This window comes from Heptranchias perlo, chromosome 32 (assembly GCF_035084215.1).
Source record: "Heptranchias perlo isolate sHepPer1 chromosome 32, sHepPer1.hap1, whole genome shotgun sequence".
Taxonomy (NCBI): domain Eukaryota; kingdom Metazoa; phylum Chordata; class Chondrichthyes; order Hexanchiformes; family Hexanchidae; genus Heptranchias; species Heptranchias perlo.
The window spans coordinates 12,459,276-12,486,218 of record NC_090356.1 but is presented as its reverse complement, the minus strand read 5'-3'; the positions used below and the strand labels follow the sequence as shown (position 1 = coordinate 12,486,218).

The following is a 26,943-nucleotide window of genomic DNA, read 5'->3' as shown; positions in this document are numbered from 1 at the left end:
AGTACTACACAAAACAACTATATTTATCTGAATGAAAACAACTGTTCCTGTAAAGGGTAATGTCCCATTCAAAATCCCTACAAAAGAAAACATCAATTTACAATGAACAAAATATTCCAGACTATCGCAACCGCAATACGTATTAGATCTAAGCACTGAGTCCTGATAACCAGTATTAATGGAACCTGTTATTTTGACGTTCATAAAACATTACAGCTTGGTAATCTAATTGAAGGAGAGTTTTGAAGTTGATTCATGGTCAGCACTTGGCTTTCTAAGAATAAAAAAAATAAAAAATTGTTACGATTCTTCATAAAACACAGTGCTGCTGAAATGGAGCATGACAGCAAATAAGCAGCGTGTTCCTTAGTAAAGTTTAACTCTACCATTCACTCACACCACTTGAACCCTACGTCAGTATTTTTTATATTGTATTTGTAGCACCAACTAATAGTCTGAGGTAACTCAAAAACGATTATTTTTTTCAGTTACTTTAGAAAGCTGCTACAATATCCCTAGAACAATTTCTCTCGTCACTTTTATTTTGCCTGGTAGAGTGAGTCAGATTGAAATGACAAAGGTAACAAGAATTATGTTTCACTCCAAGTAGCATGCCTTCATATTGAGGAAAACTTTCAAGATGAATCAATTTCACCAGGCAGATGGTCACTTTTTCTACTGAATGCTATCGCAGCTTTGCAGAGATTTTGACTGCAGTGCCTATTTAAAGGGAACTACAAACACTTGCAGTTGATTAGTAAGAGAATAAAATTACAAGTATGCACATGCATGAAAATGGTGTTTAAAAAATGTACAATAGGTAGAATAGTATGGAGTATGCTGTACTGGAGATTGTTTTAATATTTCCTTTGCCTCGAGTGCAAAGCTCCACTATCATGAGCAGCACTGCAGAACATTTCTAGGATAACTGGACTGCTTTGACAAGGCCTGGAATGTACCTGGGGTACAGTAGCTTTGGCCAGATTTACACGCTTGTTTGGAGAAATAAACAAAATGTTGGGAAATTCATTTTCAGGTCTGCGAATACATCCAACATTTCAAAGTTGACATTTCTTACCATTTCAGGTAATGGTTGTTACTTCACAATGACAAAGATGCACCAGTTGGGTTAGGATCTGTGCATCACATCCAATTAATTATCTTACAAGAGCTAATGGTCTCTCTCTTTACAGATGTGATTTAAATGTCCATATTTGAGCCTAAGTCTTGCACCACTGTCAGTATTCTTAATATTGAAACAATAGGATGTGTGGCATTGACTAATAGTGATTGTAAGATTTATTTTGAATTTAAGCAACACTGAAATTAATTTCCAGATTCTCTCATTTCCCAAAAAAAAGACAAGATTACTGACATGTTAAATAATTTCCAAATGCTCCTATCATCTATTCAAGGTCACAGGCATTCCTAATGACTGCCACAGTGCACCAAGTTTAATCAGAAGAAGCATTTGTCATGAGTCTGGACTTTTCTTGGCTTATCATTAGGTCTTTTTTTTTAGTGCAGCCTGGCTGAGTTTCAGAAGCTGTTCAGAGGTTTTCCAGGTTACTTTCAAGGATTGCAACTTTGGAGTGAAATCCAATTGACTCAGGAGTTTGGCATTAAGATTTCTAGGCAGTCGAAGATGAACAGTGAGTACAAAGGCAAGTGTAAACTCGGGGGCTGACTGACAAAGAACGGTCGCGTCTTAAATGCAGAGTTCTGTTTGGGTTGTTGTAATCCATTTTTTCCAATATTATGAACGCAGCTATTGGCCTCTCACTTTCATACTGTACCTGAGCTCACAGGTTGACCAATTCTATTTCATTCTAGCAACTAATATTTTGTTGTGCAAGTTCCCTTGCGGTGACTTGAGCCAAAGAATCCAGAGCCACAGTAGACATGATCAAAAATACTTTATTAACATTGATTATTTTTGAAGGAGTCTCTCATTTCAGTTCAATATATGGAAATTAGGTTAAATAAAGCTTGTGAAGGCAGGTTTGAAAAACGTGCCTGAGAATTTTGGACAGCTGGATTTTGAGGCAATAAAATGGTACAAAATAAAACAACTTTACCATGTTGGCTGTGTGGTGCCACAGTGCGTCAATGAATGGTAAAAAGCATACTTAACCTGTCAGTTCTTCAAAGAACAAACTCCCAATCTTGCCAATGTAGCCTGGGGGGCACTAAAGCAAAGAGCAGATTTGGTTTGGTTTGGCCACAGGAAGAAGATGGAGTTGGGTCGACTGTTACCTTAGCGCCTAACAGACGGCTATAATGCAGGTCTCCAGCCCCTACTCTCAGCTGGGAAAGAATTTCAGCACAGGAAGGTGAGAAAAGGGAACAAAAAATGGGATAAATGGATAACCATGTCGAACAGCACTGAACAAACAAAAGGTTCAGCGAATGGAAATATTTAAACCAGAAAATAAGAAATCTCAAAATGCTACATGAAGAAATATTCATCTGTACATCCTTATTAGCATAAAGATTAAGGTCTGATAAAGGATTTACAATATAAAATCACCAAGTCCCTGCATAACTTTAAAAATGATTTCCTTCAAGTGACGATAAATTAAATAGATGACCACACAGACTTGGAGAATTCACCAAAATGTATTTTCTTTTCTTTCAAAGAAAAATAACTAATATTCTCCAAATTTCAGCAACTTCCAGTCACACTTTGTTCAAAAACTTTCAAGCTGAGATAAGATTGTTACAAAGAATAAAATGAAATTGCATCTAACACGGGATGACATCTTTTAAATATAGAGAAATGGAAGTTATTGCGGGATTTGAAGACGATTTGAGGATAGCAACCAACCTATATTATGCGCTGTATGTTTGAGATGATAGTGGGAACTTTTGAGATAATCCATTAACCTCAGCTCTAACTTATGGAGCCTTTTTTAAAATGTTTATTTAAATAAAAACATAAAAGCTACAAAAAGAGTTGCTGACCAGTTGCCACACGAGATCTTATTCTGTTCAAAAAGATTTGATGGTATGTTTTTGCAGCAGTAAATGGGTGGGCAGGAGATGGACAATTCTTATAATAGTTTTGAAAAATGAGGTCCCCACGATGTTCAAATACACAAAAACATTTCACAATAAGCTACATGGGTCTCCTTCGTTTCTCAGGAGTTCATCCATGACTGCATAATTGCATCTCGTTTTGCTGCTATGTTTGAACAGATCGATGACTTTGCTTTTTGAGCACCAGTTCTTGGTATCAATGTTAATGTCATAAGGCTGGTGTAAGATGGGTTGCATCTAACAGCTTGGAAAATATACACATCCCAGTCATCTAATAATTTGGTCATCTTGTTTTTCACTTTTTTCGATTTTCCTTGGGGGTTCACTACACAAGTCACACATAAGGATTGGCATTGTTAATTGTTTTTCCTGAAAATTACTTCACCTAATATCTTCACTTGTATGGAAGTGCCAGTTATCGGGTAAGATTATGCCATTTGTATTCAAAGTTTTATTATATGCATTTGCAGTTCTATAATTTGGCTAATTAAAGAGAACATTTTAAATGTTTTACTGTATTCCAGGATTTATTCAGCAGTTCCTATACTGTCCTCGTTAATTTCTCATACTAGAGAGAGAGAGATGTTAACCTCTGAGTTTTTCAGCTATTAAGGCTGCCTATCAATTTTTCTGTTCCATATCTTTTCTCTAGCGAGATGATCAGATTACAGTGATTCCCACTCATATTTCTCAAATCTACGTAGGTTTTCTTTATCCACTCGTAAGTATAAATTGAATTTTGCACCAACAATCCAATGACCTGAATCTAGTTCTGCAGTATTGTATTCAGCATTTTCTAACTAAATGCAACTGATGAGGTGATCTAATTCAGTCCACATTCCATTAGGGTACCATTAACTTCACATCCTGCCGGGGGAGTGTGGAAATTTGGTTGGAAATGGGTGTGAATTACAAGTCTTAAGAGTTTGTCACGCTCAATGGTAATGGCATTCTGGGAAAGACAGGAACTAATATCAAAAAAGTGATATCAGATTAAAAAAAATAGGATTTTAAAAAGTCAGTTAAATAAGAATATCACATGGAATCCTATACTTTTACATTTCTCTCCCAACTCTATTATGTTGACTCAACTCATGCATAGTCTTTTCAGCGATTCAGTTACTAATGTGCACTGTTATCCCACGGCAACGCATGCACTTGTTAAAGGCCGAGTCAGAATGGACTGTAACTTTCTTCCAAGGTACAATTTATCTTATGGCTCAGCTAAGCATCAACTAAATGAATCACATTTGCAGCTGACAGATGTGCAGCCACATAATATTACTATGTACCAGATACTACTATAGTCAGTGATCCTCTGAACATTCCTCTTGTTCTTCCTAAGCTTCAAATATACCATCTTGCATATTGTTTGTCCTCCACGCATCATCAGTATGTTCAAGTGAAAACTCACCATGTTGTCTCCTGCAGTAACTTATTCTTTCTCAGGATCTCTAAACTGTGAAGCTCCTCCCACCAACTGTGAAACTCCTCCCGTCAGTCTTTCTTTCACCCTACAATCTTCAGGCTTTTACCTAAACACTGCTTCTGGTTTGACTTTGTTTCCTCGTTGTTCTATCCACATTGGTGGTGCCCTGACTTGGCCCTTCACCTTGATTTCTAAATTGAAAAATGAAGACTACTAGCACTCTATGTACTTTTAGTCAAAAGTTTCATTTCACTCAAAGACAAAATACAGTAACTCATTATACGAGAAACTATACAAAAATACCATCTACATATGGCTCTCAAACAAACATAGGTTTTGAAAATTTATTCAAGCTCACTATATAAATGCAAGTTATTTTTTTAAACCCCCTACAGCACTATGGAGGTCAATAGTATTAATTGCTTTATATGAGTTTCTTAGTCAAAAAATGTCTGTATATCTATTCATGATTGGGCACTGAATTAGTCTGTTCATCCATGCTGTATGTTAATCAGTTGTAATTTGCAGGGCTCTTTCCATCATCTATAACTAGCGCAACATATCTGAAAACTTCCTGTCTTTCCACAATTAATATCTTATTTCAGATACACAAAAACATACGTGAAAAAAAATAACTGTTACAAATTTCACGGGACTATTCTTGGACTCGATCACCCTTCAGTCCCATAAGTGGATCCAGTGTCCACTGCGATCAGAAGACAATCATTATGAGGGAGTCATTGGATACTGGGGAGGTACCAGAAGATTGGAAACAGGCTAATGGGATGCCCATAGTGAAAAGGGTGACAAAACAGACACAGGCAAGTACAAACACATTGGTCTTACTTCCATTCCATGTAAAATATTGGAAGCGATTATCAGGAGTAAACATGAGGATCATCTATACAGTGGCAATATAAGTGGGTAGAACAATGGCAGATGAAATTTAAAGCAGACTAATATAAAGTGCTACACATAGGAAGAAAAAAATAGATGACACGCATACTCCGTGAATGGAGTTGAAATAGCTCTGGATGAAGTTGAAAAAAACCTAGGAGTCTTAGTAGACTTAACGTTAAACATGCCGAACCAATGCATAACAGCAATCAACAAATCTAATAGGATGTTGAATGACATGTAGAATGTAAGGCAGTAATGATCAAATTTATAATGCTCTAGTCAGGCAGCACCTTGAATACTGTCTCCAGTTCTGGTCGCCCAGAAATGAGAGAGACATTCAAGCACTGAAAGCAGTGCAGACAGAGCCAAAAGGCTGATCCCTAGTGTCGGGGGTCTGAGCTATGAGGAAAGACTGGAGAAGCTTGGGCTTTACAGCCTGGAAAGGGGGCATCTGAGAAGTGATTTCATCAAGATGTACAAGTTTGTTACGGGTATAGAAAAAGTTAACGCAAAGTATTACTTTAAACTAAACTGCGGAAGTGGAACTAGGGGATACAGGTTAAAACTAGAGAAGGGTACTTTTAGGACAGGTAGCAGGAATTTCTTCTCAACACACAGGGTGCTCAATATGTGGAATAAACTTTCAGATAGAGTAGTGGAGCCAAAAACCCTGGAATCATTTAAGAAACTAGAAGTTATAATGATGTGATTTTAAGGTCTCTCTGGATGGATGAATCAAGATGAGTTGAATGGCCTTCCCCTCATCTTGTGATCTTGAGTACACTTTTACTGCCCAATATCTAGTTAAACAATAGCATCACCCAGGGGATGTTAACATAGGCCCCTTGTTGTGTGTACTGAACAACACTGCTACCACGTTTTTTCTCCTGTCTTTATGAAAGGTGAACTGTAAAGTATTCTAGTGAAACAAGACTGATTGTAAAACAACAAACTGTCATAGAAATATAGGAACGAACAGAATATAATTTTCCAGTGAGATATATTTATTCCCTGCTGCTTCTTGTACCACGAAAAATAACAAAAACAAGCAACTTTGCCACTAGGCAGAACTCACTTTCAAGCTACCGGTGACTGATTTTAGGTTACAAGTAGTATGGGTTCACTCTGCCATTCTCGTTGGCTCCGTACCTCTGTGACTGGCTCACATTTACCAAAAGTGGTCTCTCCCCTCTCCAGAGAGGATGGGGGGAGCGAGAGGGAGAAAAATGAAACAAAGACATTCCTCAGATCTCTACCTCAACTCTGTGTGTCGACGATAGGTCCAATGAGCTGCTAATCAATTATCACCTTGAATGAATGTTTGGTGTGGGGGCTTGTGGCACCTGTTTGCCTCGTTCAGGCAAGTACCCTGCTGGGCACAGTGAATAAAAACTATTCTAGCAACGGGGTGCAAACTGCTATGGAATGTACTCAGCAGCTTCCCATTGTCTCAAAGCTGATGTGCAAAAGTACGCAGTCTGAGGGCTATTCAGCTTGGGTACCACCTGGTAACCATAGTGATCAACATTCTAATGTGTTTTCCATCTCAAGTCAAAAAAATGTTGTACCTTAGAGTTAAAAATTTGTAAGCTGAATCTAACCTTTATAGGGATATCATAACGTGAATTAAAACAAATTCCCTTCCAGGCCAAATAGGTAAAAGTCCTAAAATGCCACAAGAAAAAAAGACTTCAATCCAAAAGATGAGCGAGCGCTCTTTCTACTTTGGTTTCCTGTACCTCTAGTACATTGTTATTTGCCACTGCAGTCCTGTCGAAGATAAACCATATCATAACTGGTTGTTTTCCCATTGAAGTGAATCAAGATGACATATCAATTCAACACCATCTTTTGATAGGAGAAGCATTGGGCAACTCATCAACATTTCCTGAAAATAATCTTTGGACTCTTAGTATTTCCATAAATGTAGGCAACATCATTAGACACTTAAATGGTGCTTTTGTTCAAATACATTAGAACACTTCAAAAAGATAAAGTACCCATAAATGTAGAACTTGCATAGAAAGCCCTCAAAGTGTCCTACATATTCTTGTGTTGCAGGTACTATTTTATGTATTTTAAATGAGCCATACACAGAGAATGTCCCAGGTTTGAACCAAGGTTTATGTTCGAGTTTGCTGATGGTACCCAGTTACTGCATTCTTAAAATATTTGCCCTCAATATTAAACCCTCCATTTCTTAGATTTCCATATAAGCTGTATACGAGGAAATTTGATCCAAAATAAACAAAATGATAAACCAAGGCACGATCAGCTTGCTCTATGCAGAGAGGAAGGCTCATATCTCATGTAGGCACATATGCTTTAAAAAGCTCAAAATAAAACACTCCCACCATCTCAGCAATTTTCAAGTTTTTGCTCTATCCACATTTCAAAACAGGAAGATTTAAAATACACTAAGACTAAGGTTAGCTCTTAGCAAATGGAAGAGCTACACAAGTCATAAAAAAGTCAAATGTAGCTGGAAAAATTCAAGAAATACAATGTTGAACCAAAAATGGAAGGACAAACAAACCGATGTTCATTGCAAGTCCGGGAGTGGCTTTGTTTCTCGGCTCACTAACCCAACCTGGGAAGCAAGTCCCTCCAGGCTAATTGGCGAGTATAATTTCCTAATTCCGGCTGCTACAGATGCTAATCATATTCAAACCGAATGAATCAACCCACTTGATTTTCTGGACACACTTATTCTTTCCAGCTTCTTCGTACTTTGATAGCAAGTGCAATTCCAGTTACACAAGACAAATGTAATTCCATAAAGCTCTCAAAACTCAAGTTCTTGTACCTAAAAAAAAGTTTCTCAGGAAATAAGAATATTCTTGGAGAAAAGAATCACACATTAAACCTTAGATATGCAACATAATTTGGTTATTTTAAGAGTAACGCCAGTTATGAGCATGTATATCATAGCAGAGACACACAATTCAAGATACCTCATCTCGTTAATATGCTAGGGTCAAAAGCTTTTCACTAAAACATAATTGAAACCTCACAGACAATAAACAAGCAATTTCATAGGAAAGAGAAATTACAGAAGCTTCGTCTTTTAATTTAGGGAGATTTACATACCAGATAAATGAGTTTTCCTCACAGAATTAAAAGCTGAGGAAATTTAAAGGTAAGTTTATGAAAGCTTTAATCTTCACCTGTCTGTGTTATGGTCCCACTCAGCTCAGTAACACTCGACTCAATCCTCTGCAGATGCTTCTTGTCTTCCTTGCTGGCCACTAGAAGAGGCAGAATATATTTCTGGAAGAACAAAAATATTCAAAAAGATTAACAAAGAGAATATTCAGTGCATATGGTAGGACCTGGATATGTTATTTAACCAATTGAGTAAATTCTATCGCTCATATACCTCATCGCCATCACACACTCTTTCAATCAGGACATAATATGAGTGGGCAAGCTGGGTTTAAGCAAGGTTTCAGTTACAGTGCTGCTCTGCATGTGATGAGATTCCATGGAACAAGACAGAATGCCACGTCTTTCCTCTTGGCTCCACATTGAGCTAGTACTCCATCTCAGAGCTAATATTTACATGCTTCCAAAGTCAGATGTCCGCTGAAGTAGAAAATGATACATGGCTATGGAAAAATAGCAGGGCAATAGGATTAGTTTTGGATTGCTCAAGCACAGACATAATGGGATAAACGGCCTCCTTTTGTGCTGTAAACTTCTATGATGTCAAGTTACAACTCTTGCAATAGAAATGAGTACTTGACATAACGCAAAGCTTTCCAGACTGCACATAATTTTGATCATTTACATATCTGTCTATAATTTATTATAAAACCAGTATGCCTGATGCACAATTTCATCACATTTTCTGTGTCACACTTCAACAAACACTTCGCCTCTGGGTCAGAAGGTCGTGGGTCTAATCCCCATTCCAGAGATTTGAGCATAAAATCCTGGCTGACACTTCAGTGCAGTATTGAGGGAGTGCTGCACTGTTGGAGGTGCCAACTTTAGGGTGAGAGGTTGAACCAAGGTCCCGTCTGCCCTCTCAGGTGGACGGAAAACATCCCATGGCACTATTCGAGGAAGAACAGGTGAGTTCTCCTGGTGCCCTGGCTAATATTTATCCCTCAACCAAGCTCACTAAAACAGATTATCTAGTCATTCCAAAACAATCTATTATTTATTTATCTCATTGCTGTATGTAGGACGTGCTGTGCGGAAACTGGCTGAGGATTTCTCGACATTACAACAGCGACTACATTTCAAAAGTACTTCATTGGCTGTCAAGTGCTTTGAGATGTCTTGAGATCGAGAAAGGCGCTATATAAATGCAAGTTCTTTCACTTTCTTACATGGAAATTTCTTAATATTCAAATTCTTGCAGTGTGAGAGTGTAAGGGAATGTTCAAATTCTTTCAGCTTACTTAGTTGAGCTCAACACAAACTTCTTCCAGCGGATTGTCTGGTAAGTAAATTCATTAACTTTAATTCAAATTTAGTCACTGTAATTTGGTTATATGCACATTTCTTAGCATGGAAAAGGTAAGCTAATCAAATCACTCAAACCATTTTCTAAGAAGAAATTTCCTGCCATTTTCTCCATCTAACCGACTACAGACAAAACAACGCTCGAATAATAAAAACATTAAAAATTGCACATTTCACAATAACAGCATTAAACTTAGTAATAAAATGATCTGGTGCCTTTTAGTACTTTACTGTTTTTAACTTGAAGATCTCAGCTTCTCTCAAAAACCTAGCCTCAATCTTTATATTTTTCTACAAAGCTGAAAGGGGATCTCACACTGCGCATGTACTGTATGCATAGTTTCCCCAGGATGCAGCAGCAGGATTTTGTCATCCTAACTGAAAGAATGTTGTTGCAGCCTATACAGATCCATTTAGTTGTTTTTCCAATTATTTGAAGTTACAGGACAAATTTCAGGTGCTATATTCAGATAAAACTAGCAGAGTTTTAAAAAAAGAGAGTATGTATGTGTGTATGGGAGACAGGAAATAAAAACAGAAACACGCAGAGACCATTTCAAACATGAGAGAGTGCTGATTGCACACCTGTCCTGGCCTGTATTTATCCCTCAACCAATATCACTAAAACAAATTATCTGGTCATTGCACACCTGAAACTGCTTTAATCTTTGATTCCAAAACAATCTATTATTTATTTTTCTCAGTGGAAAGACAAGTTGCACCATTGCATATAGCAGCATTTCAGTTAATGTGTTTCTGAAAATGATTTTAATTCAAACTGGATGATGGAGTTAAGAAGCAAACCCCAGGGCCCTCTTATCACTTCCCCACCACCACCACCCCACCCCTCCCATGCCGCCAAAGCTCAAGGCCCCCACTAGCTTTTACCAAATTCTAGCACATCTTCCGTCAGTGCTACCAAAGCCTAGGACCACCCCCCTCCTCCCACAACTGCTGTTAAACACCATGTACCTACCCACCTCAAACATGGTACATCACACATGCCATCTTGCTGTGGCTTTAAAAAAGGTAACAAATAAAAATTAAATAACATTGGTAAAGGAACATGTAATATAATAATCACCGAGGTCACTCATTTACAGAAGAATGACTGGATCCCCAAAACACCAGTACAAATCCCGAATGCCATTCAATAAAAATAGAATTTGATTTATTCAATCACTGTGAATCAGTGGCCCTGATAATATATTTGCATTACATGGCATAACACCTCTATTATTATAAAACAGTGTATCCTCCAATTCACAATGAGTAACACAACAGGACATCCACCAGTCTATATTAAAAAATCTTGTGTCGAGTGCACATCACTTCACACTTAAAAGTGTAAAAATCAAGGATTTACAAGCACCTGCCAGTCTACAAACTTCCCTGGACAATTAGCTTTGGGATAAACCTATAGGGCATACCTGATCAGAGCCCTTAAATGGGCAGGCCAGATTAAACACAGCTCCAATCCAATATCTAAACACCAAACCATGCTCCAGACCACTTACAAGTTATGCTACGGGAGATCAGCTAGTTTTCTTTTACAAAAGGAGAACCAGCCTCAAGGCCAAACATCTAAATGAACTACTTTTTGTAAGATCTTTATAAATTCTCCAAATGCCTGAAAAATGGTAACTTAATAGATCAGAAATATCAATTAATAAACAGGAAATATTACAATTTGTCCACAGTAAATTAAGATACTCATTAATTATTTAATGATGGGTAAATTGTCACTTCGTAACTTACTTAAGTATTACATTCACAACACCATTAGTAACCTCCATTGCTCTCACACTGTCATGGCTAAATCACTACACTTCGATACCATCACCGCCTTTGATGGGGGAATGAAAATCTTTTTAAAACAAAATTTCAAAGATAGTTCTTCATATACCTGGTAAGTCTAACGGGTACAACCTCTTAACTTTGATTGCTCCATCCTCAGTCCTCTTATCTCAAGATATTCTTGGCCTTATTATTATCTCCTTTGACCTCAAGTCTAAAATCTTAAATTTCCATTTTTGTAGGATTTTGCACCAACACCTAATCCCAATTAACCTAATCACTATTACCTGATATACTTAGTCTTCTCCTTTACTGTCTTCAACCTGCGCTATGGGCTTTGGCCCTACACCTTGTTTTTTCTTTGTACTTTTAATAATGTCTTCTTTCAAGAGATTTACCAATTTCCTCAAACTGTTTCCCCCTCAGTCCCAGGTTTAATGTTATGTTGGCCAGTGTTCAATAAACTTTACATGGCAGAAGATTGAATGGATAAAGGGACTAAGCACAACAGTGGATTGTCATACTATCCTTTCACCTCTTGGTCTTGGGATTGAATCCAGTCCAAGTGATGGGAAATTGTAAATGTCCTGTGAAATGGTGTGCACAATATTAATAAGGATCCTTACTCGACACAAGTTTACAACATGTCCAGCTATAATTTAGCACAAATTGCCAGTCTCTCTCAATAAGAATGCAGGAGATGGAAACATTGGCATTCTTGCAGTAGGGAATGCTGTTCTGGTTGGGTTAAGGCGCATTGATGGGGTACTGTTGAGGGTGCTTTAACTCTGTATCCAACCTGGAGTGCTAGATGGAGACATTAAGTACTAATTTTGGAAAAAATGCCCCAATCCCTGCACTAACATTCCACACCTTAATGAGAAGAAACAACCCAATAAACTGCTTATTTTGTCCTTTTCCCAATTTAAATATGGCTTCCTGTTTCAGGGTCCGTGGTGTATTATAACTGAGTACCTGGAAGTGCCTTTTGAATTACTTGTATAGGAGATTTTTCATTGGGAAAATAACAGATAATGGTACCGAACTATTTTCCCCTCATGCTTACCCCTTGAAAATAAGACATTTAGGAGCAGGAAGAGGCCATTAGGCCCATATCTATTCCTTTTTGCTTAGATTAATCATACCTGTTCCTTTCCTCACTATAATCCTCAGTCCCTTCTCTATCCAGAAATGGTAATGTCTGCTTCAATGTTCTGCCTTCGCAAACTTTTCCACTGAGGACTGGAGGAAGAAGGGTCCTTCCCTCTTTGTCCCTCACTTAGCTCCCACTCCATGCCTGAGCACCTAACTGCAGGAATCTATTCTCATTACAGGAAACAGGTTAGTTTCACATTGCAAGGAAGGCTAGAATACTTATGCCTCCCCAGTAGCATTTTCTGACTTGCTGCAAGAGCAGGGAGTAAAGAGCAATATTTATCACAATGGTACATCAGTAGCCTGGATAGAGACAGTGCCCACTGAATGAGGAAAACAAGGAGGAAGACTATGAGGAGGATGAAGAAGAGCAGTACTCGGAACAAGATAAATTAGGTTGCCAGGAGAGAATTTCAAACACAAGAGCAACAGGGAAACATACTAACGGGGCAGGTGGTTCATAGAATTAGAACTTATTCAGTAAACCATTTTTGCTTTGTACCAAGCACTCTAACCCACTTAAAGACATTAGCAGTATTTCACTATAAACCAAATGCTTTACTATAGTACCAACAGCAGGTACGATTCAAGCAAGGCAGAACATGTTGCCCCCAAGTTACCCATGTCAAACGAATCTTATCTTTTCAGTTGAGGTAGCCACCCTCCTCTACATCTAATCCATGTCTGATCTGGGGTGCTTCATGGTGGCATTGGGTGATTCAGAAACATAATTCTGTACCCCTTCAAGTGCAGCTCCACACACCAAAAAGTGTAAAGTTGAAGCTCAAGTAGATTCTATTTTTACTTGGTTTGAAATCCAGCCTACTGGATCAAATGAAGCAGATCATCTCTAAGTGGAAGCATCTGCAACAAACTTTAAGGGTAGATTCTAATTTTCTTATTTGGTTTCTATATTTTGATTCTGTGGGGAAACATACAAAACAGAATTTTCAGTTATTATGCAGTGTAAAGCTGATTATGCCGTAAGCTGCAATAGAACATTTTGAACTCAGGTTAAGTAACTGTAAACGCAACATAATTAATTAGCCCACTGCAGGGATAAAGAATTAAAACCTTTTTTTGTTTATATGTAATTAGAACCTCAGAACCATTTTATTGCTATTTGTGGCAACAACCCTCATTGTTCTTTTCCCCCCTTGGGTTTAAGGTAGGCAGTGCCTAGAAAGGAATACGGCTATGCAGTTGTGCTAGTCATGAATAGGTGGACATACCATGGTATTACAGGTTCCACTACCCACTGATCTTACAAGTGCTGTCACGCAGCAAAAATGAATTTAGAAACTGTGGCACATACTCCCTTCTCACTCCATCGTAAACATTAACTGTACCATATCACAATACTATATCAGATTTGGGTTTTCTTTACTGTTCGCAGGCATTTACAAATTAACGCTGTGCTATACCAGTTAGTTTTAACCTGCCTATACTTGCCAAAGAGAACCATGGGTGTGGATTTGCACCCATCATTCTCCAAATTGTGGCACAGGCCTAGCACTAGGCTTGCTGGAAAATTATGCATGGAATGAGGAGCCCCATGAAAGAGAAGATTAAGAAATAAATCAGATGTATTGTCAGAAACACACTACAAGTCTTGAAAGATGCAATGTAGAAACTGGGTGTAATTTAATCTATGTGCATTGTTAAAAATAAAATTTAATAGCAATCTAAAAATTACTCGCTTCAGTTAACAGGAATATAGTGGATGTTGGTAGACAGTTCTTTAATTTTCCAGTTTGTATTCAGTCAATAAGAACATCAACTTTATTAGGTAGTTACTCAATGTCTTCACAGCTCATGTGCTTATTGAAAAGTGATGTGGCACCATGCTCTTGTTGTTTTGAAGTTTATTTCTGTTTAATATTTAACTGTTTAAAAATAAATCTACATAGAACTGTACCAAGCGAAGGGAACATGTGGTGCAAACAGTAATGACAAAGCTACACTGTCTCACAACTGTGTATAGAATATAAAGATTACAATCCAAGGGAAGACAAAGCGACCAGATTCGGTGACTGAGACATCAGTAACACTGGCAGGCAATCCCATGCTTTGCACCTGGAATGATTTCCACACTGGAACTGTATTCTTGTGGTGAAAGTAGAGAAACAGAAGGTTACCATTGGTGTCAGGCTACAGTCTGACAGCAGGTAGAACACACAGCAACCTAAGTGCGCTACACTGGTCAGTGAAAAAGAAACTTCATGTGGAAGAGAATAGGAGCAAAGTGCATGCTAATACCTTTAGCATTCTACCATAAACTTAAACTTGAACCTATCAAGTTGCAGAGAATCTCATTATTACAAAAGTATATATAGATTTATTAGAGAAAGACATTTCTACAACCCCTTATCACATCTCTCAAAGTGCTTCAACAAACAAATAATTACTTTGAAATGCACTGACTAAACCAATTTTGCATACAGCATGATCTCACAAATAGCAATAAAGTTACTTTGTTTGGTGAGGGAGGAATGTTGGCCAGTATATTGGGAGAACTTCCTGCTCTTCTTCAAATAGTGCCAAGGGATCTTTAATGTCCACATGAAACACAGCAACAAGCAGATGGGGTCTCAGTTTCATGTTCCATTCAAGGGCAGCACCATTGACAATTCTGCACTCGCTCAGTACTGCACTTAAGTGCTTAAGGACTATAAGTTAACGAACAAAAAGCAAAATACTGCAGATGTTGGAAATCTGAAACAAAAACAGAAAATGCTGAAAACACTCAGCAGGTCAGGCAGCATCTGTTGAGAACACACAAGTCAACATATCAGGTGCAGAACCCTTCCTCAGAACTGTAAATATCTTTGTAAGGAAAGCCTATAAGTTAACGCCTGGTATATTCAACATGCAAAGAATTGCCTATTGGAAATGTGACTATGCAGGCTTCTGATTCCACCCCTATTCCATCCCCCCCCCCAAAAGAAAACAATCACTGGAAGAACCCCCCCACTCTGCGTACACAGTAGAACGGTTAGAAAGTCTAGTTTTCTGCCCCATAATCAGCAAATAACCGTTGTTGGTTTCAACTAAAAGCACACAGGGCAGAATTGGGAATTTCCAGGGGAGATCAACATTTAATATTTTACGTATCACCTTTCTTTACATTGAGTTATTTTAATCAGAATTCAAATATTTTCAATAACTTGGTGCCACAGATCCTAATAATAATTTAGGAGTACTTTCATCATTATAATCATCCATTTAATGACCAACTGTTTGTTAAGGTTATTTTACTATTTTTTTTAAGAAAGGGTGATCTGATCATTTGTCATTTTGCAAAGTCCTATAACTGCTCTGCTTCTAGTGCAACATGTTCATCTAGTATTAATGAAAGCAAAATTAATATATTTTTTTATACTAGCAGATCTATCATGATGTTGCTCGTGGTGAGTTGAAACAGTTCAATGAGGAAAATGTGACACAGGAAGTGCATGTGTGTTTTCCATGTGGAAATTTACAAATAAAATGACAACTGAAGCAACCAACTTCAAAACCAAACAGTGAAATCCAATTAGCTGCAATTCAATTTGCTGTGCACTTGATCCACTTAATGACAACTGTAAACAAGTGCAAAAGTTAAAACCATCTTAACTCTACTTATATAAAATCAAGCTGCATGTAGACATCTACTTAGATGTATTACAGAACATAACATATATCAGCTGGAATTTTTTTGCATCAGCACTAGGAGTGTATATCAGGAATTCTGCACCCCTCAGCTCGTGATTTTCCAACCATTAATTATGGGAACTCATGGGCCAGTGATACAGAATTTTCTGATATGAACTCCAAGCCTGAACTAGGAGCATTGAACTGGAAAATCCCAGCCACCAGCTTTCTTTGGGGCCTTCTCTGGTTTCTTTATTGAAAAAGAATAGTGTTACTAGGCCTTTCTATGCATTACATTTTGTATTGTCCAATGCTACATCAGTCAATTGTACCCAACTTTCATATAACTTAAAAAGGAAAACCATAAAATAATCCCTAAAAATGTATTATACAACAAGAATACACAGTGCATTATTTTCTTATGGACTTTACTATCTGATGCCTTTTACTACAAAATAAAGTTGGACTATATCTTCCTCATGATGAGGGGTTAAATGAGCATCAAGCTTGACATTCAATATAGTGGGCAGGAAAACAGGTCAATGCAACAAGTAGATGAACCTCTTAAAGTAATTGTTTTTATGCTTAATCAGCTTTTGAAAAAAAGTCTTGCTGGATTCCTTTGTTTCCAATTATACGTAATGCAGTTGTGAAGGGCATACTGTCACAAGACTACGATGTTTGTTGTACCGTTTGACTGCACCCAAAATAAAACTCAAAGTGACCCCAGAAATGGATAACAAAACTACTCAAAAATAATCTAGTATCAAATATATCAAACAGCACAAGTTAACACAATAAATAGTTACAAAAAGTTTTAATCAGTTCCAAGTGAATACAGGTTACTACCTGGACTACCTGTAACAATACAAGTCACTTTGAAATGAAGGTGACCATCACACAGCAAAGTATCACAGTCAGTGTTTATTGAAGTAGTTCCAAATATCAATGCACAGTATACATGAACAACCACATGTATTGCATGTCCATTATTGCCTACTTGCCAACTCTTTCTCGTTAACTTTTCTATAATAACACTTTTCTTCAGTTAACACTTGGCTTTGAAGCAAGTGGTGGCACATATCACAGTAGATTTCCAGATGCTGCAATCTCTGGCTACATTTTCCCATGTTTCTGAATGAATGTCATATTCCTTAAGCCTTCATAGAATCATAGGTTCCAGCACAGAAGAAGGCCATTCAGCCCATCGAGTCCGCGTCAGCTCTATGCAAGAGCAATCCAGCTAGTCCCACTACCATCCTTTTTGCAGTCATCAGCTGAGTGCAGAAAACTATGCAAAGTTGTTCATCTAACATACAGACAACATGTCCAGTTCACTGTAGCTAACTCCATCTGTATAACTATGACTTTGATGCTAATCATGTTGGTACACTGCAGCACCCTGTTTTGACACTTCATTTTTTGTGACACGGTATAGGCCATTGGCAAAACCTTTCTAGTTGCTTCACATACCTAACAATACCAAGTAGATAATATTCAAAATGGTCTATCAGAATGAACAGCCTCAAGTACGTATCACATTTTCACTGAGAGGGTGATACAAGTCTCAATAAATATTTGAGTTTTCAAAATATTACAATGGTTAGTGCAATGGGTTAGAATATTTTGCTTTCAGCTGTGGAACCCAGGTGATAATCTGATCTACGTGTCTAGGATAAATGTCTCCGCCTTCTGTCAATTATAAGGGTATGGTGCGTGAGAGAGAGAGCAAGAGAAAGACAAGAAGCGTATGAGTGAGACAGATAAGATGTGAGAAAATAATACACACAATAAGAGACAGAAACACACACACACACACACACACACACAAGATCCAAGAGAAAGAGACAGGATCACAGGTGCGAGCCACACCGGGGGAGGGGGGGGGGGAAGAGAGGGGCGCGAGGAACAGAGAGCAGGGGCGCGAGAAAGAGAGAGAGAATGGGTACACGTGAGAAAGGGAGAGAGAATGGGTACATGCAAGATAAAGTTGGGCGGCGAGAGAGATAATGAGAGAGCAAGTGTGAAAACTAGAATGCAAAAACAATACCATAAAAACGTGTGCGCAGGAGATAATGGGTCAGAAAACCTGATAATTAGAAAAAAAACCAACGAAAATGAGAAGAACAAAATCAAGAGAAAATGAGGAGAAAATGTCTGAGAAGGCATGAGTAAGAAACAAGCGAAAATGAGACAGAATATCAGAAAGAAAGTGAGAAAGGAAAAATGAGAGAAAATGACAGAACAGCAGAAAATACTAGAGAGTACAAGAAAATGGGAGTGAGAACACGAGAAAAAAAAGAAAGTGAACAAGGGAGAGGAAGAACAAGAGAAAGCGAGAGAAATTGAAAGAAAAAAGCGAGCGAAAACAATACTTGTGTAACCTTGTAATACTTTCATTGCAGTACTTTTGCCTATGACCATATCAAAGTTCTGAGTTAGTGAGATGTCCAGGTTGCAAATACTTAATCCCTGGCTTAAGAGAGTGATTAAAATAACTGACAAATCAAAAACAAATGAATAAGAATGCTCAATTTTTCATGATGAACATTCCAGTGCCCTTTCATGTTGGAATTGGAGACAAAGCTGAAAAAAGCACACATTGCAGTTGAGTATTTTAATCAGCTTGAGGACCCCAGTGCCAACATAACTCAAACTGAAACATTCATTACAATTATATAAGTAAATGGGACCTAAGCATGAGCCAATTGTAGAAGTACTACTTGTATAGTGCTGCTTTTGGTTAGCTGTTGTAATTTTAGGAATGTAGGGTTTCAAAATGCATCTTTTTCAGTCACGCTGCTCTATTACAATAATTTACTAAATGGTTATAAATACTGCACTGTTAGGTTACTTACACTTTGGCACACACAAAATAATTAAAACTCAAGAGCAAAAGGCATCTGTGGTTTAATCCTGTCAGGAGAGCCTACTTTTATCCTTCTTGATGAAAGCAAAGTATTATTTCAAAATACTATAAGAATTAATAGCAGTACAAATTGAATCATAAAAAATTATGATGGCTTGTACTTCTGCATTGCCCATCTACTTTGATTAGTGTGATACGCATTCCTTTCTTAACTGCAAAAAAACCCAGCCATTTAGTACATAGCTCAACAGCTGACGTGGTTTACATTAATGTCAGTGTGTCAGTTGTTTTCAATAGATGAACAAAAAGCTTGTAAACTGCACAAGGGAGTTCCAAGCAGTACTTATCATAGAAGCTGGTTACCAAGTGTTGTCACTAGACATATTTAGTTTAGTGTATTTATATCTAAGTACTACAGGGGAATAAAAATCTGTAATTAAGCCAATATCATTTAACACTGGGCAATACTCTTAGGCTGCATTCAGCACAAACCTACTTTAGAATTATAGCATAAAGCCAGAGTCAGGGTCCAACTCTCCTCTGAAGCAAAGCAGAATGAAACTCCCTAGGAGGGAATCTCCATCCACTTCCAAGTCAAGTTGGGTACTGACTCCACTTCAAACTGATGCTACAGGTCTAGAGTAAATGCAGCCTTAATTGATCATCTCCAACTTGGCCATCATTTGTGACAGAATTGCAACCACCAGTATTCCGCCCCAGTGCTATACAGTTCAAAATGCTCTTTAGACACAACTCACCATTTGGTGGTGCAAACTCTATAATTGCAGTATACAGTATAATATAATTTGTGCATTTCACAGTTCAACTGGACATGATATAAAAGGCCCTTTATCCTGTACTGAAATCCTAGTGACAACACGTAACATTACAACTTAAATTTGAAAGCCTTTCTCACAATTGTGTGTGGGAAACCTACAACCGTACCTTGTATAGTTGGTGAAAGCCAAATGCAATCCCAGCCATGATAATTGCCAAGGCGCCATATTCCCGCCACCTGGAGTTAGGAGGACCTAAAAGATATTAACATAAAGGGCAATAAGCAGTTGACAAAGTTAAAGTAAAGGTAAACTTGTCATTTAAGGACCATTTGTATGTCATGATGTCCATTTCACTTCCATGTACATCAGCAAAAGAAGTTTCAACACTCTGCAGCATTATGTTCCATTTCAGAGCACAAATGCATTATGAATAAACGCAGTTTTGATATTTACACTGAATTTCAATTTGCTTGTTCTGCATTGTTTTCACATTTTTAATTGGGGCATGCTGGACTTTTGGAGTCAAACCGGATTAACGCCTATGCAAAAATTAATAGTAGAAATTTTGATATGCTCAAATTGTCCATATGCTATCTGCCCAATGAAAATCAAACAATTTATAATCCTGTTCATTTGGATGGTGGAAGCGCTAATATGTTTTGCGTGCACACACGCAAAGTTGGAACAAGTTTTTGTGGCTGCTAGATTCTGCCTTTTAAAATTGGATGAAATCTATCTGGATTTACCCAAGTAAAAACATATTGAAACACCTGGGGCTAATTATCAAATTTGCATTCTTCTGCAGAAATAAACACAGTGGAGTTTCTGATGACTTTGTTGCAATACTATAGCCAATATGAATCATAGGCTCCTTTGATTCATTATAAAAACCCGAAAAGATATTTAAAGGGAATGGTTAAAGTTACAGCAAATACAACAGTGCTGCTGATTTAACTGGAAGCAGTTAAAAATAGTAAATTGACAGGTAAGCTCACAATACTTCAGTATTTCCCATACCACTTATTTGTGCCTTTTTTTGTGATTAGAACCGTATATGTTTGGAATTTTCCCTTTCTTTAATACCTTTATACTTGCAGTTTATGTCAGCTACTGTACAGTCAAAGGTTGGCACATAGTGGATACTGGATGGCTAAGAACAAAATAGAGGGCAGTGATCCAATTGAGATATTCAGATAACAGCAAAAACCATCAGAGCAGGATTAGAACTGTCCTGTTAGTCATCTCATCCATCCACCTTACATCATACAATAACTCAACCTTTACACTTTTCAACCTTTACATCTTTACAAATATATTAAAAAATCATGCTACACATTCAACTAGACATCACTGACATCCAAACATTAATGGCAGAAACACAGAGCAAAGATGTGCAGCATCAAAGACAGGACTGAATACAAAAGTACATTGTTAAGTATAGCTAATTCCTGAACAAACATGTAACATGTTTAAGGATTATTATTACATAGGTTAAGATTTCCATGAACCACAGATTAAAAATTATTTAACAGCCATTTAAAATAATTTAGTAGCTCAATCTAAACACAGAATTTTGTCATTGGTGAATTTTGACTATTTTAAGGATCATCAGCAAAGACAATTTTCAGATTTAACAGAAAGTTTCTAATTGATAGATATCAGTTCAGACAGTTTAACACACTGCTCAAAAGTTTCACAAGTTGCTTCCACTTGTAATTTTGTTGCCTCTTTTACTGAATTAATCAAAAAGATAAAAGTATTATTGGAATCTAGTGCTGAATATCTGAACTAGAACTCAACAGTGCAATATCTTTAATGTGGGAATTAAAATTGGACCAATTATTGAAAATGGATCGCTGTTACGACAAAGTGTATAAACAGTGCAAGGTTTGTCTTATTTAACTACAGAAATAATTTTACAAATCTAAAATGAATAGATTTTATTTTAGTGTAAATCAAAGTCTTTTTATAAAACAGAGGCCTGAAAGCAGCGGCCCTAGCAGTACTTAGCATACCGAAGGTTAAAATAATCTCAGAACATGTTGTGCTTTGATCAGGGATTCTTTACAACAGGCCTGCATAAGACGTGGTTTTGCACATCATAATTCTATACTTTCCTCAGATCAGATATATTCTGGATTTGTCTATATATGTTAAAACAGTGGATTTAATTGCTAAACGTGTACTATAAGAGTGTAAATATTCCGATGTATTAGCCAGTAATGATAATTTCAATATATACCCAGATATTTCTACATTGTACCCCCCACCACAACCAACTCTGTGGGCTTCAAGCAACTGATGGATGAGGCAGGGCTTGCCCCAGAGCCGCAGATGGGGGCCCTTTGTCATAGATACTGCCCTAGGTTTAGTTAACTTCACTGGATCCTGTACACACAGGCTATTTTTTGGAACTGATCCTGGTAAACTATGTCATCCCAAACCCCTGTGTTAACAACCCATAGGAAAACAGGCACAAAAGTTACTTCTTGCAGTTTATTCAAGATCTGGTGGACTCGAATCCTGGATCTGCGGTTTCTGCAATGAGCACATTGAGGCCTTGATCACCTACACATTAAATGCTTCCATAAATTTGGAACTTTGGCTTAGCAAACCACCCTTGGGTAGAACATTACCATCTTAATCCTCTTCCAATGTGTCCCCTGCCCTGGGGAGGGAGTCTTATCCTTAACTATCTGCAGCCTAATGGGGGAATTCTCAAGTGGCTCCCTGCAGATTCACTGGCAGTGTTGGCCTAGCTTATTCCCCTGTGGGGAGAAAAATGGTTTCTTATTGAATCAGCCAGAGCACGAATACATTTGTAAAGGGAATCAACTCCTTCAGGCATGCTGCTCTACCATTACCCCAGAGGGCCTGCACCAGCAATTTGGCCACTCTCCATGGTGGAAGCCACCTGTGCCTGAATTCCATTCAAGACAGAATTACTTTAGTTGTTCATTCTAGAGGATCCCAATACTCTGCATCTCCTATGCTCCGATAGTGGGGAAATATATTTTTGCATTTAATTCAAGGACTCGAGTCTCACAAAATATACTGTCCATGAAATATTCCCATTTTACATCATCACGTCAGGGAACAACCATCATAGTTCTCTTACTACTGTCAAACTAATGCACAAATATTTGAAAAGAGTCTATGTCAGATAATGACCAAATCGTTAAATACATATTTATGTACAAATTCGACATAGATTTCAATGAGAAAATCCTACTTTAGAGAAACAGCTTAGTTTGGGATTGCTGCTTTAAAGGTTCAGATACTGATTCAGTACTGGTTTCAAAGACGTTAAGACTTAAAAAGAAATGAAACAATAGTCAGTTTAATTTGCATGTCGTTAACCAAGTAGTACAACCCTTTCAGACCTTTGAAATGAATACTGATTGGGTTTTCATAAACAGATGAAGTAAGTGTATGATTGATAACAGAAGATTTTGCATAACCTTCTGGGGTGTCACCATACAATTGACTCAATGGGTTACGTTTACTCCTTTCATCATCGACTTTAAACCCACTGTTACTGATAGAATAATGATTTTAGATCTTGGACTGTTCCAGGATGCATTACTGCCAATCAAAACTGGCACATATACTTTTAATAGGGCTTCTTTAATAAGAATAACTGGATAGAGTGTTTTGCTCACCATGGGAGGTGTTCCGTTAAGAGGCTTCTACTCTATAACTGCCAAAATTATTTTCTGTAGGTTTCTAATTACTAACACAAAGCAAATTAGAGAAAAGGGTGAAACAACAGTGTTTTTTTCATTTGCAACATTCTATGATCAACTGGAGAATTTTAACCCCACTGTACGTGTTTTATTCCAGTAGAAAGTTCTCCAGGGGTTAACACGGCACCACAAGCATCCTCCAACAGTGGGCTATTACGTTAATTATGTTTTATGATTATCATAATATAACTACTTTCTTGATTAGAACCTGCAGCTTACCAGAAAAAAAATCATAAATATTCATAATCATAAAGAGCATGCATTGAGTCTCTGAAAACTCCAAGTTATAAAGTCATATACAGTAAACGCAAAAGCAAAAGCACTACATGCTCCAATGTAGCTGCAAAATTTTACTCCATGGTCATTTTGATACCAAAGTCTAATAGTCTAAATTTAGATTTTTCAATCTGTAGGGCTATTCGAAATGGACTCATTTTGGATCAAATATTCTACACATCACTAATGATTGATCAGATTTTAAGATACATTAAAACATAGAATTGGTACAAATTCCTAATTAAATGTGCATTCAGTGTGTTGCTCAATAAACAGACCACTGCTTCGAGGTTGTTTTCATTCCATATCAATTGTTCAGCTACTAAAACTAAATAGAACTGCTATTGAAATGTCTGCATGATATTAATCTTCTGCAGAACACAATCCAAACAATCAAATCAAATGCACAGACAGTACTTTGTATCCTAACTGTACTGGCTCGGCCATTACACCAATCAACAGACTCAATTCTCTGCTGATATTTTATCAACGTTTTGTTCTCTTACTTTCTGCCTCTAAGCCACAACCTCCCTCTACTTAGATTCTAGCCTCTTGCGCATCCCCGATTTTAATCGTTCCACCATTGGTGGCCGTGCCTTCAGCTGCCTAGGCCCTGCGCTCTGAAATTCCCTCCCTAAACCTCTCCACCTCTCTCCCCCTTTAAGATGCTCCTTAAAACCTACGGCTTTGACCAAGCTTTTGGTCACCTGTACTAATATCTCATGTGGCTCGGTGTCAAATTTTGTTTGATCACGCTCCTGTGAAGCACCTGGGACGTTTTACTATGTTAAAGGCGCTATATAAATGCAAGTTGTTGTTGGGACAGTCTTGGCTTCTTTACAGCTTCATCAGTACATTTGTCAGGAGAGATGATCTATAAGGCAAGATAGATCACTTGGCTAATTTCTTTAACATGAGATCTTCTATTGTTATTGATCCATTTTGTTAGGTAGAAGGTTGAATGCGAACGAAGGCTTCTTTTTTAAAAAAAACTCTAAATGGGAGTCCAACACTCTTACCACTTGTGCTACCAGGCCGCAGTTCTGTTCATTAAATCAGTTAATTCATTGATCACCAAATGATCCAATTGATAAACTATTACTACAGAAGATTTTAAAATCTGGTCCAAATAACTAAATAGAAAATTCTCCACTGGTCTAAGCTTTCGTTCACAAGAAGAGATATTCCAATCCACCTGTCTCATTCATAAATTACAGGGCCTTTCACAATTGCGAAATAAAACAAGTAATACGATCGTCAGTATAAAATGCTATTCCACAATTTACCATTTTATGATGAATGACCAGAGGAGGAAAATTGAAGTATCCTGCACATATTTCTGTGTTTTTACTGGATGAAAGATTTTATATCTTCCTCTGCCCCATTCTGTAAAATCAATTTGCTCCCCATCTTTAGCCAGTGTTGGAGGTACTAGGCCCTAACTGTCAGGCTTGGCAGAAGATTTATCCCCATCCCTCATCAATTTTGCTCTTCAACTGAATGCCGGGAGCAGAAGGGAAACTTGGCCATACCTTCCCACCCAACCATCTTATTTTTATTAAATGCTTCTCGCCAAAAGAGCCTGGTTGAAATAGCAAACAGACAAGTTTTGAAGGAAAAGGGGGAGAATTGCATCTGTGCGCTGCCCTAATATTTGGCCGTGTCCATTATCCTATCCTACTGGAAAGTTCAAGAAAATAGATTTTCCTGACCTTTGCCCCTGGGGAATGCTCAGTCCCCCACACAAAGGTCAGGAAAAAAGGGGAGGAGGGATGCCAAGATCGTTTGGTCGCTGCCCCTGCGATTTACAGGACTTTGCTGGGGGGATGGACTTTAGCCTGCAGCTGCAGACCAATTAAGTAGGTGGCAGTAGACATGCCTGGCATCCCGCTTCATTTCCCAGATCACTCACTTGCTAAGCACCCCAGGTCAAGGGCGCCTACAAAACATAATGCAATGGCCGGCCTCAAGCTCCTACCAAAGAATTGCAGGCAGACCACCTTCTTTCTTCTCCACACCTCCGCCCGTGCTCCCGAAGATATTTCACTCCAATGGAGACCTCCTGGCTGCCGTCCTCCATCAACAGCCAGAAGTCCTGATCTGAGCGGCCAGCAGCTGCTTCCTAGAATTCCTGACCCTACTCCCAGCACTAGGCCTGCCAGGGAACGTGCCTGCACTAGGACTGACCCCTTGCCATGCGAATGGACCAGGACAGGGAATCGCAGTAATCCTGGGGCTGGACAGAAGCAGCACACGTCAGAGGGTGTGTGTGTGTGTGTGTGTGTGTGTGTACAAAAAAATACTCTGCAAAATTTAAAGCAAATTAGTCTCGAAATAATTGGTCGTTTCTACCCACTTAATCAAATAACTAGTTAACCCGCAAGATACACACCCCATGGCAATGTCTGGGAAATTGTTATAATTAGTCTGTTTACGAATATTCCTAACTTATACTAATTAAAAAAGCCACTAAACTGGTTTTGAAGCACACATATCTTGCAACTAGCATTTTCTTGTGGAATTTAATTTAGGACTCTTATGCTTTAGGTAAAAATACTTGTATCGACAAGCTGTGTGCGACAGCTAGTAAATAATCACATGCCAGAAAATAATATCTTGTGTAATAAATTACAGCTACAAATAATTCAGGAGCTATTCATCAATTTTATTTTCAATTCGTGCAAAGTCTTGCTTTTCTGGATTAATCACAAGAAAACATCCTTTACACCTTTTCTCAAGCAACGCATCTCTGGTAGCAAAGCTATTGTCTCCCAAAAGTAGTGATAAAAAGTAAGGAGCTCATTCACCTCCTGCCTAAAGCATCTCTTTGTTGACTAGGCAGTAAAG

At 37.9% G+C, this 26,943-nt stretch overlaps 1 protein-coding gene across 1 annotated transcript in view; it reads right to left on the bottom strand.

The window, feature by feature from the left end:
* Positions 1-26,943, bottom strand: part of pex14 (peroxisomal biogenesis factor 14) — a 170,793-nt gene that overhangs the window by 33,039 nt on the left and 110,811 nt on the right. Inside the window, exons 5-6 of the mRNA XM_067970080.1 lie at positions 20,241-20,326; positions 8,536-8,638 (exon numbers count right to left, since the gene is read on the bottom strand). Of these exons, the coding sequence (XP_067826181.1) occupies positions 8,536-8,638; positions 20,241-20,326 (189 nt within the window). The remainder of the gene's footprint in view (positions 1-8,535; positions 8,639-20,240; positions 20,327-26,943) is intronic.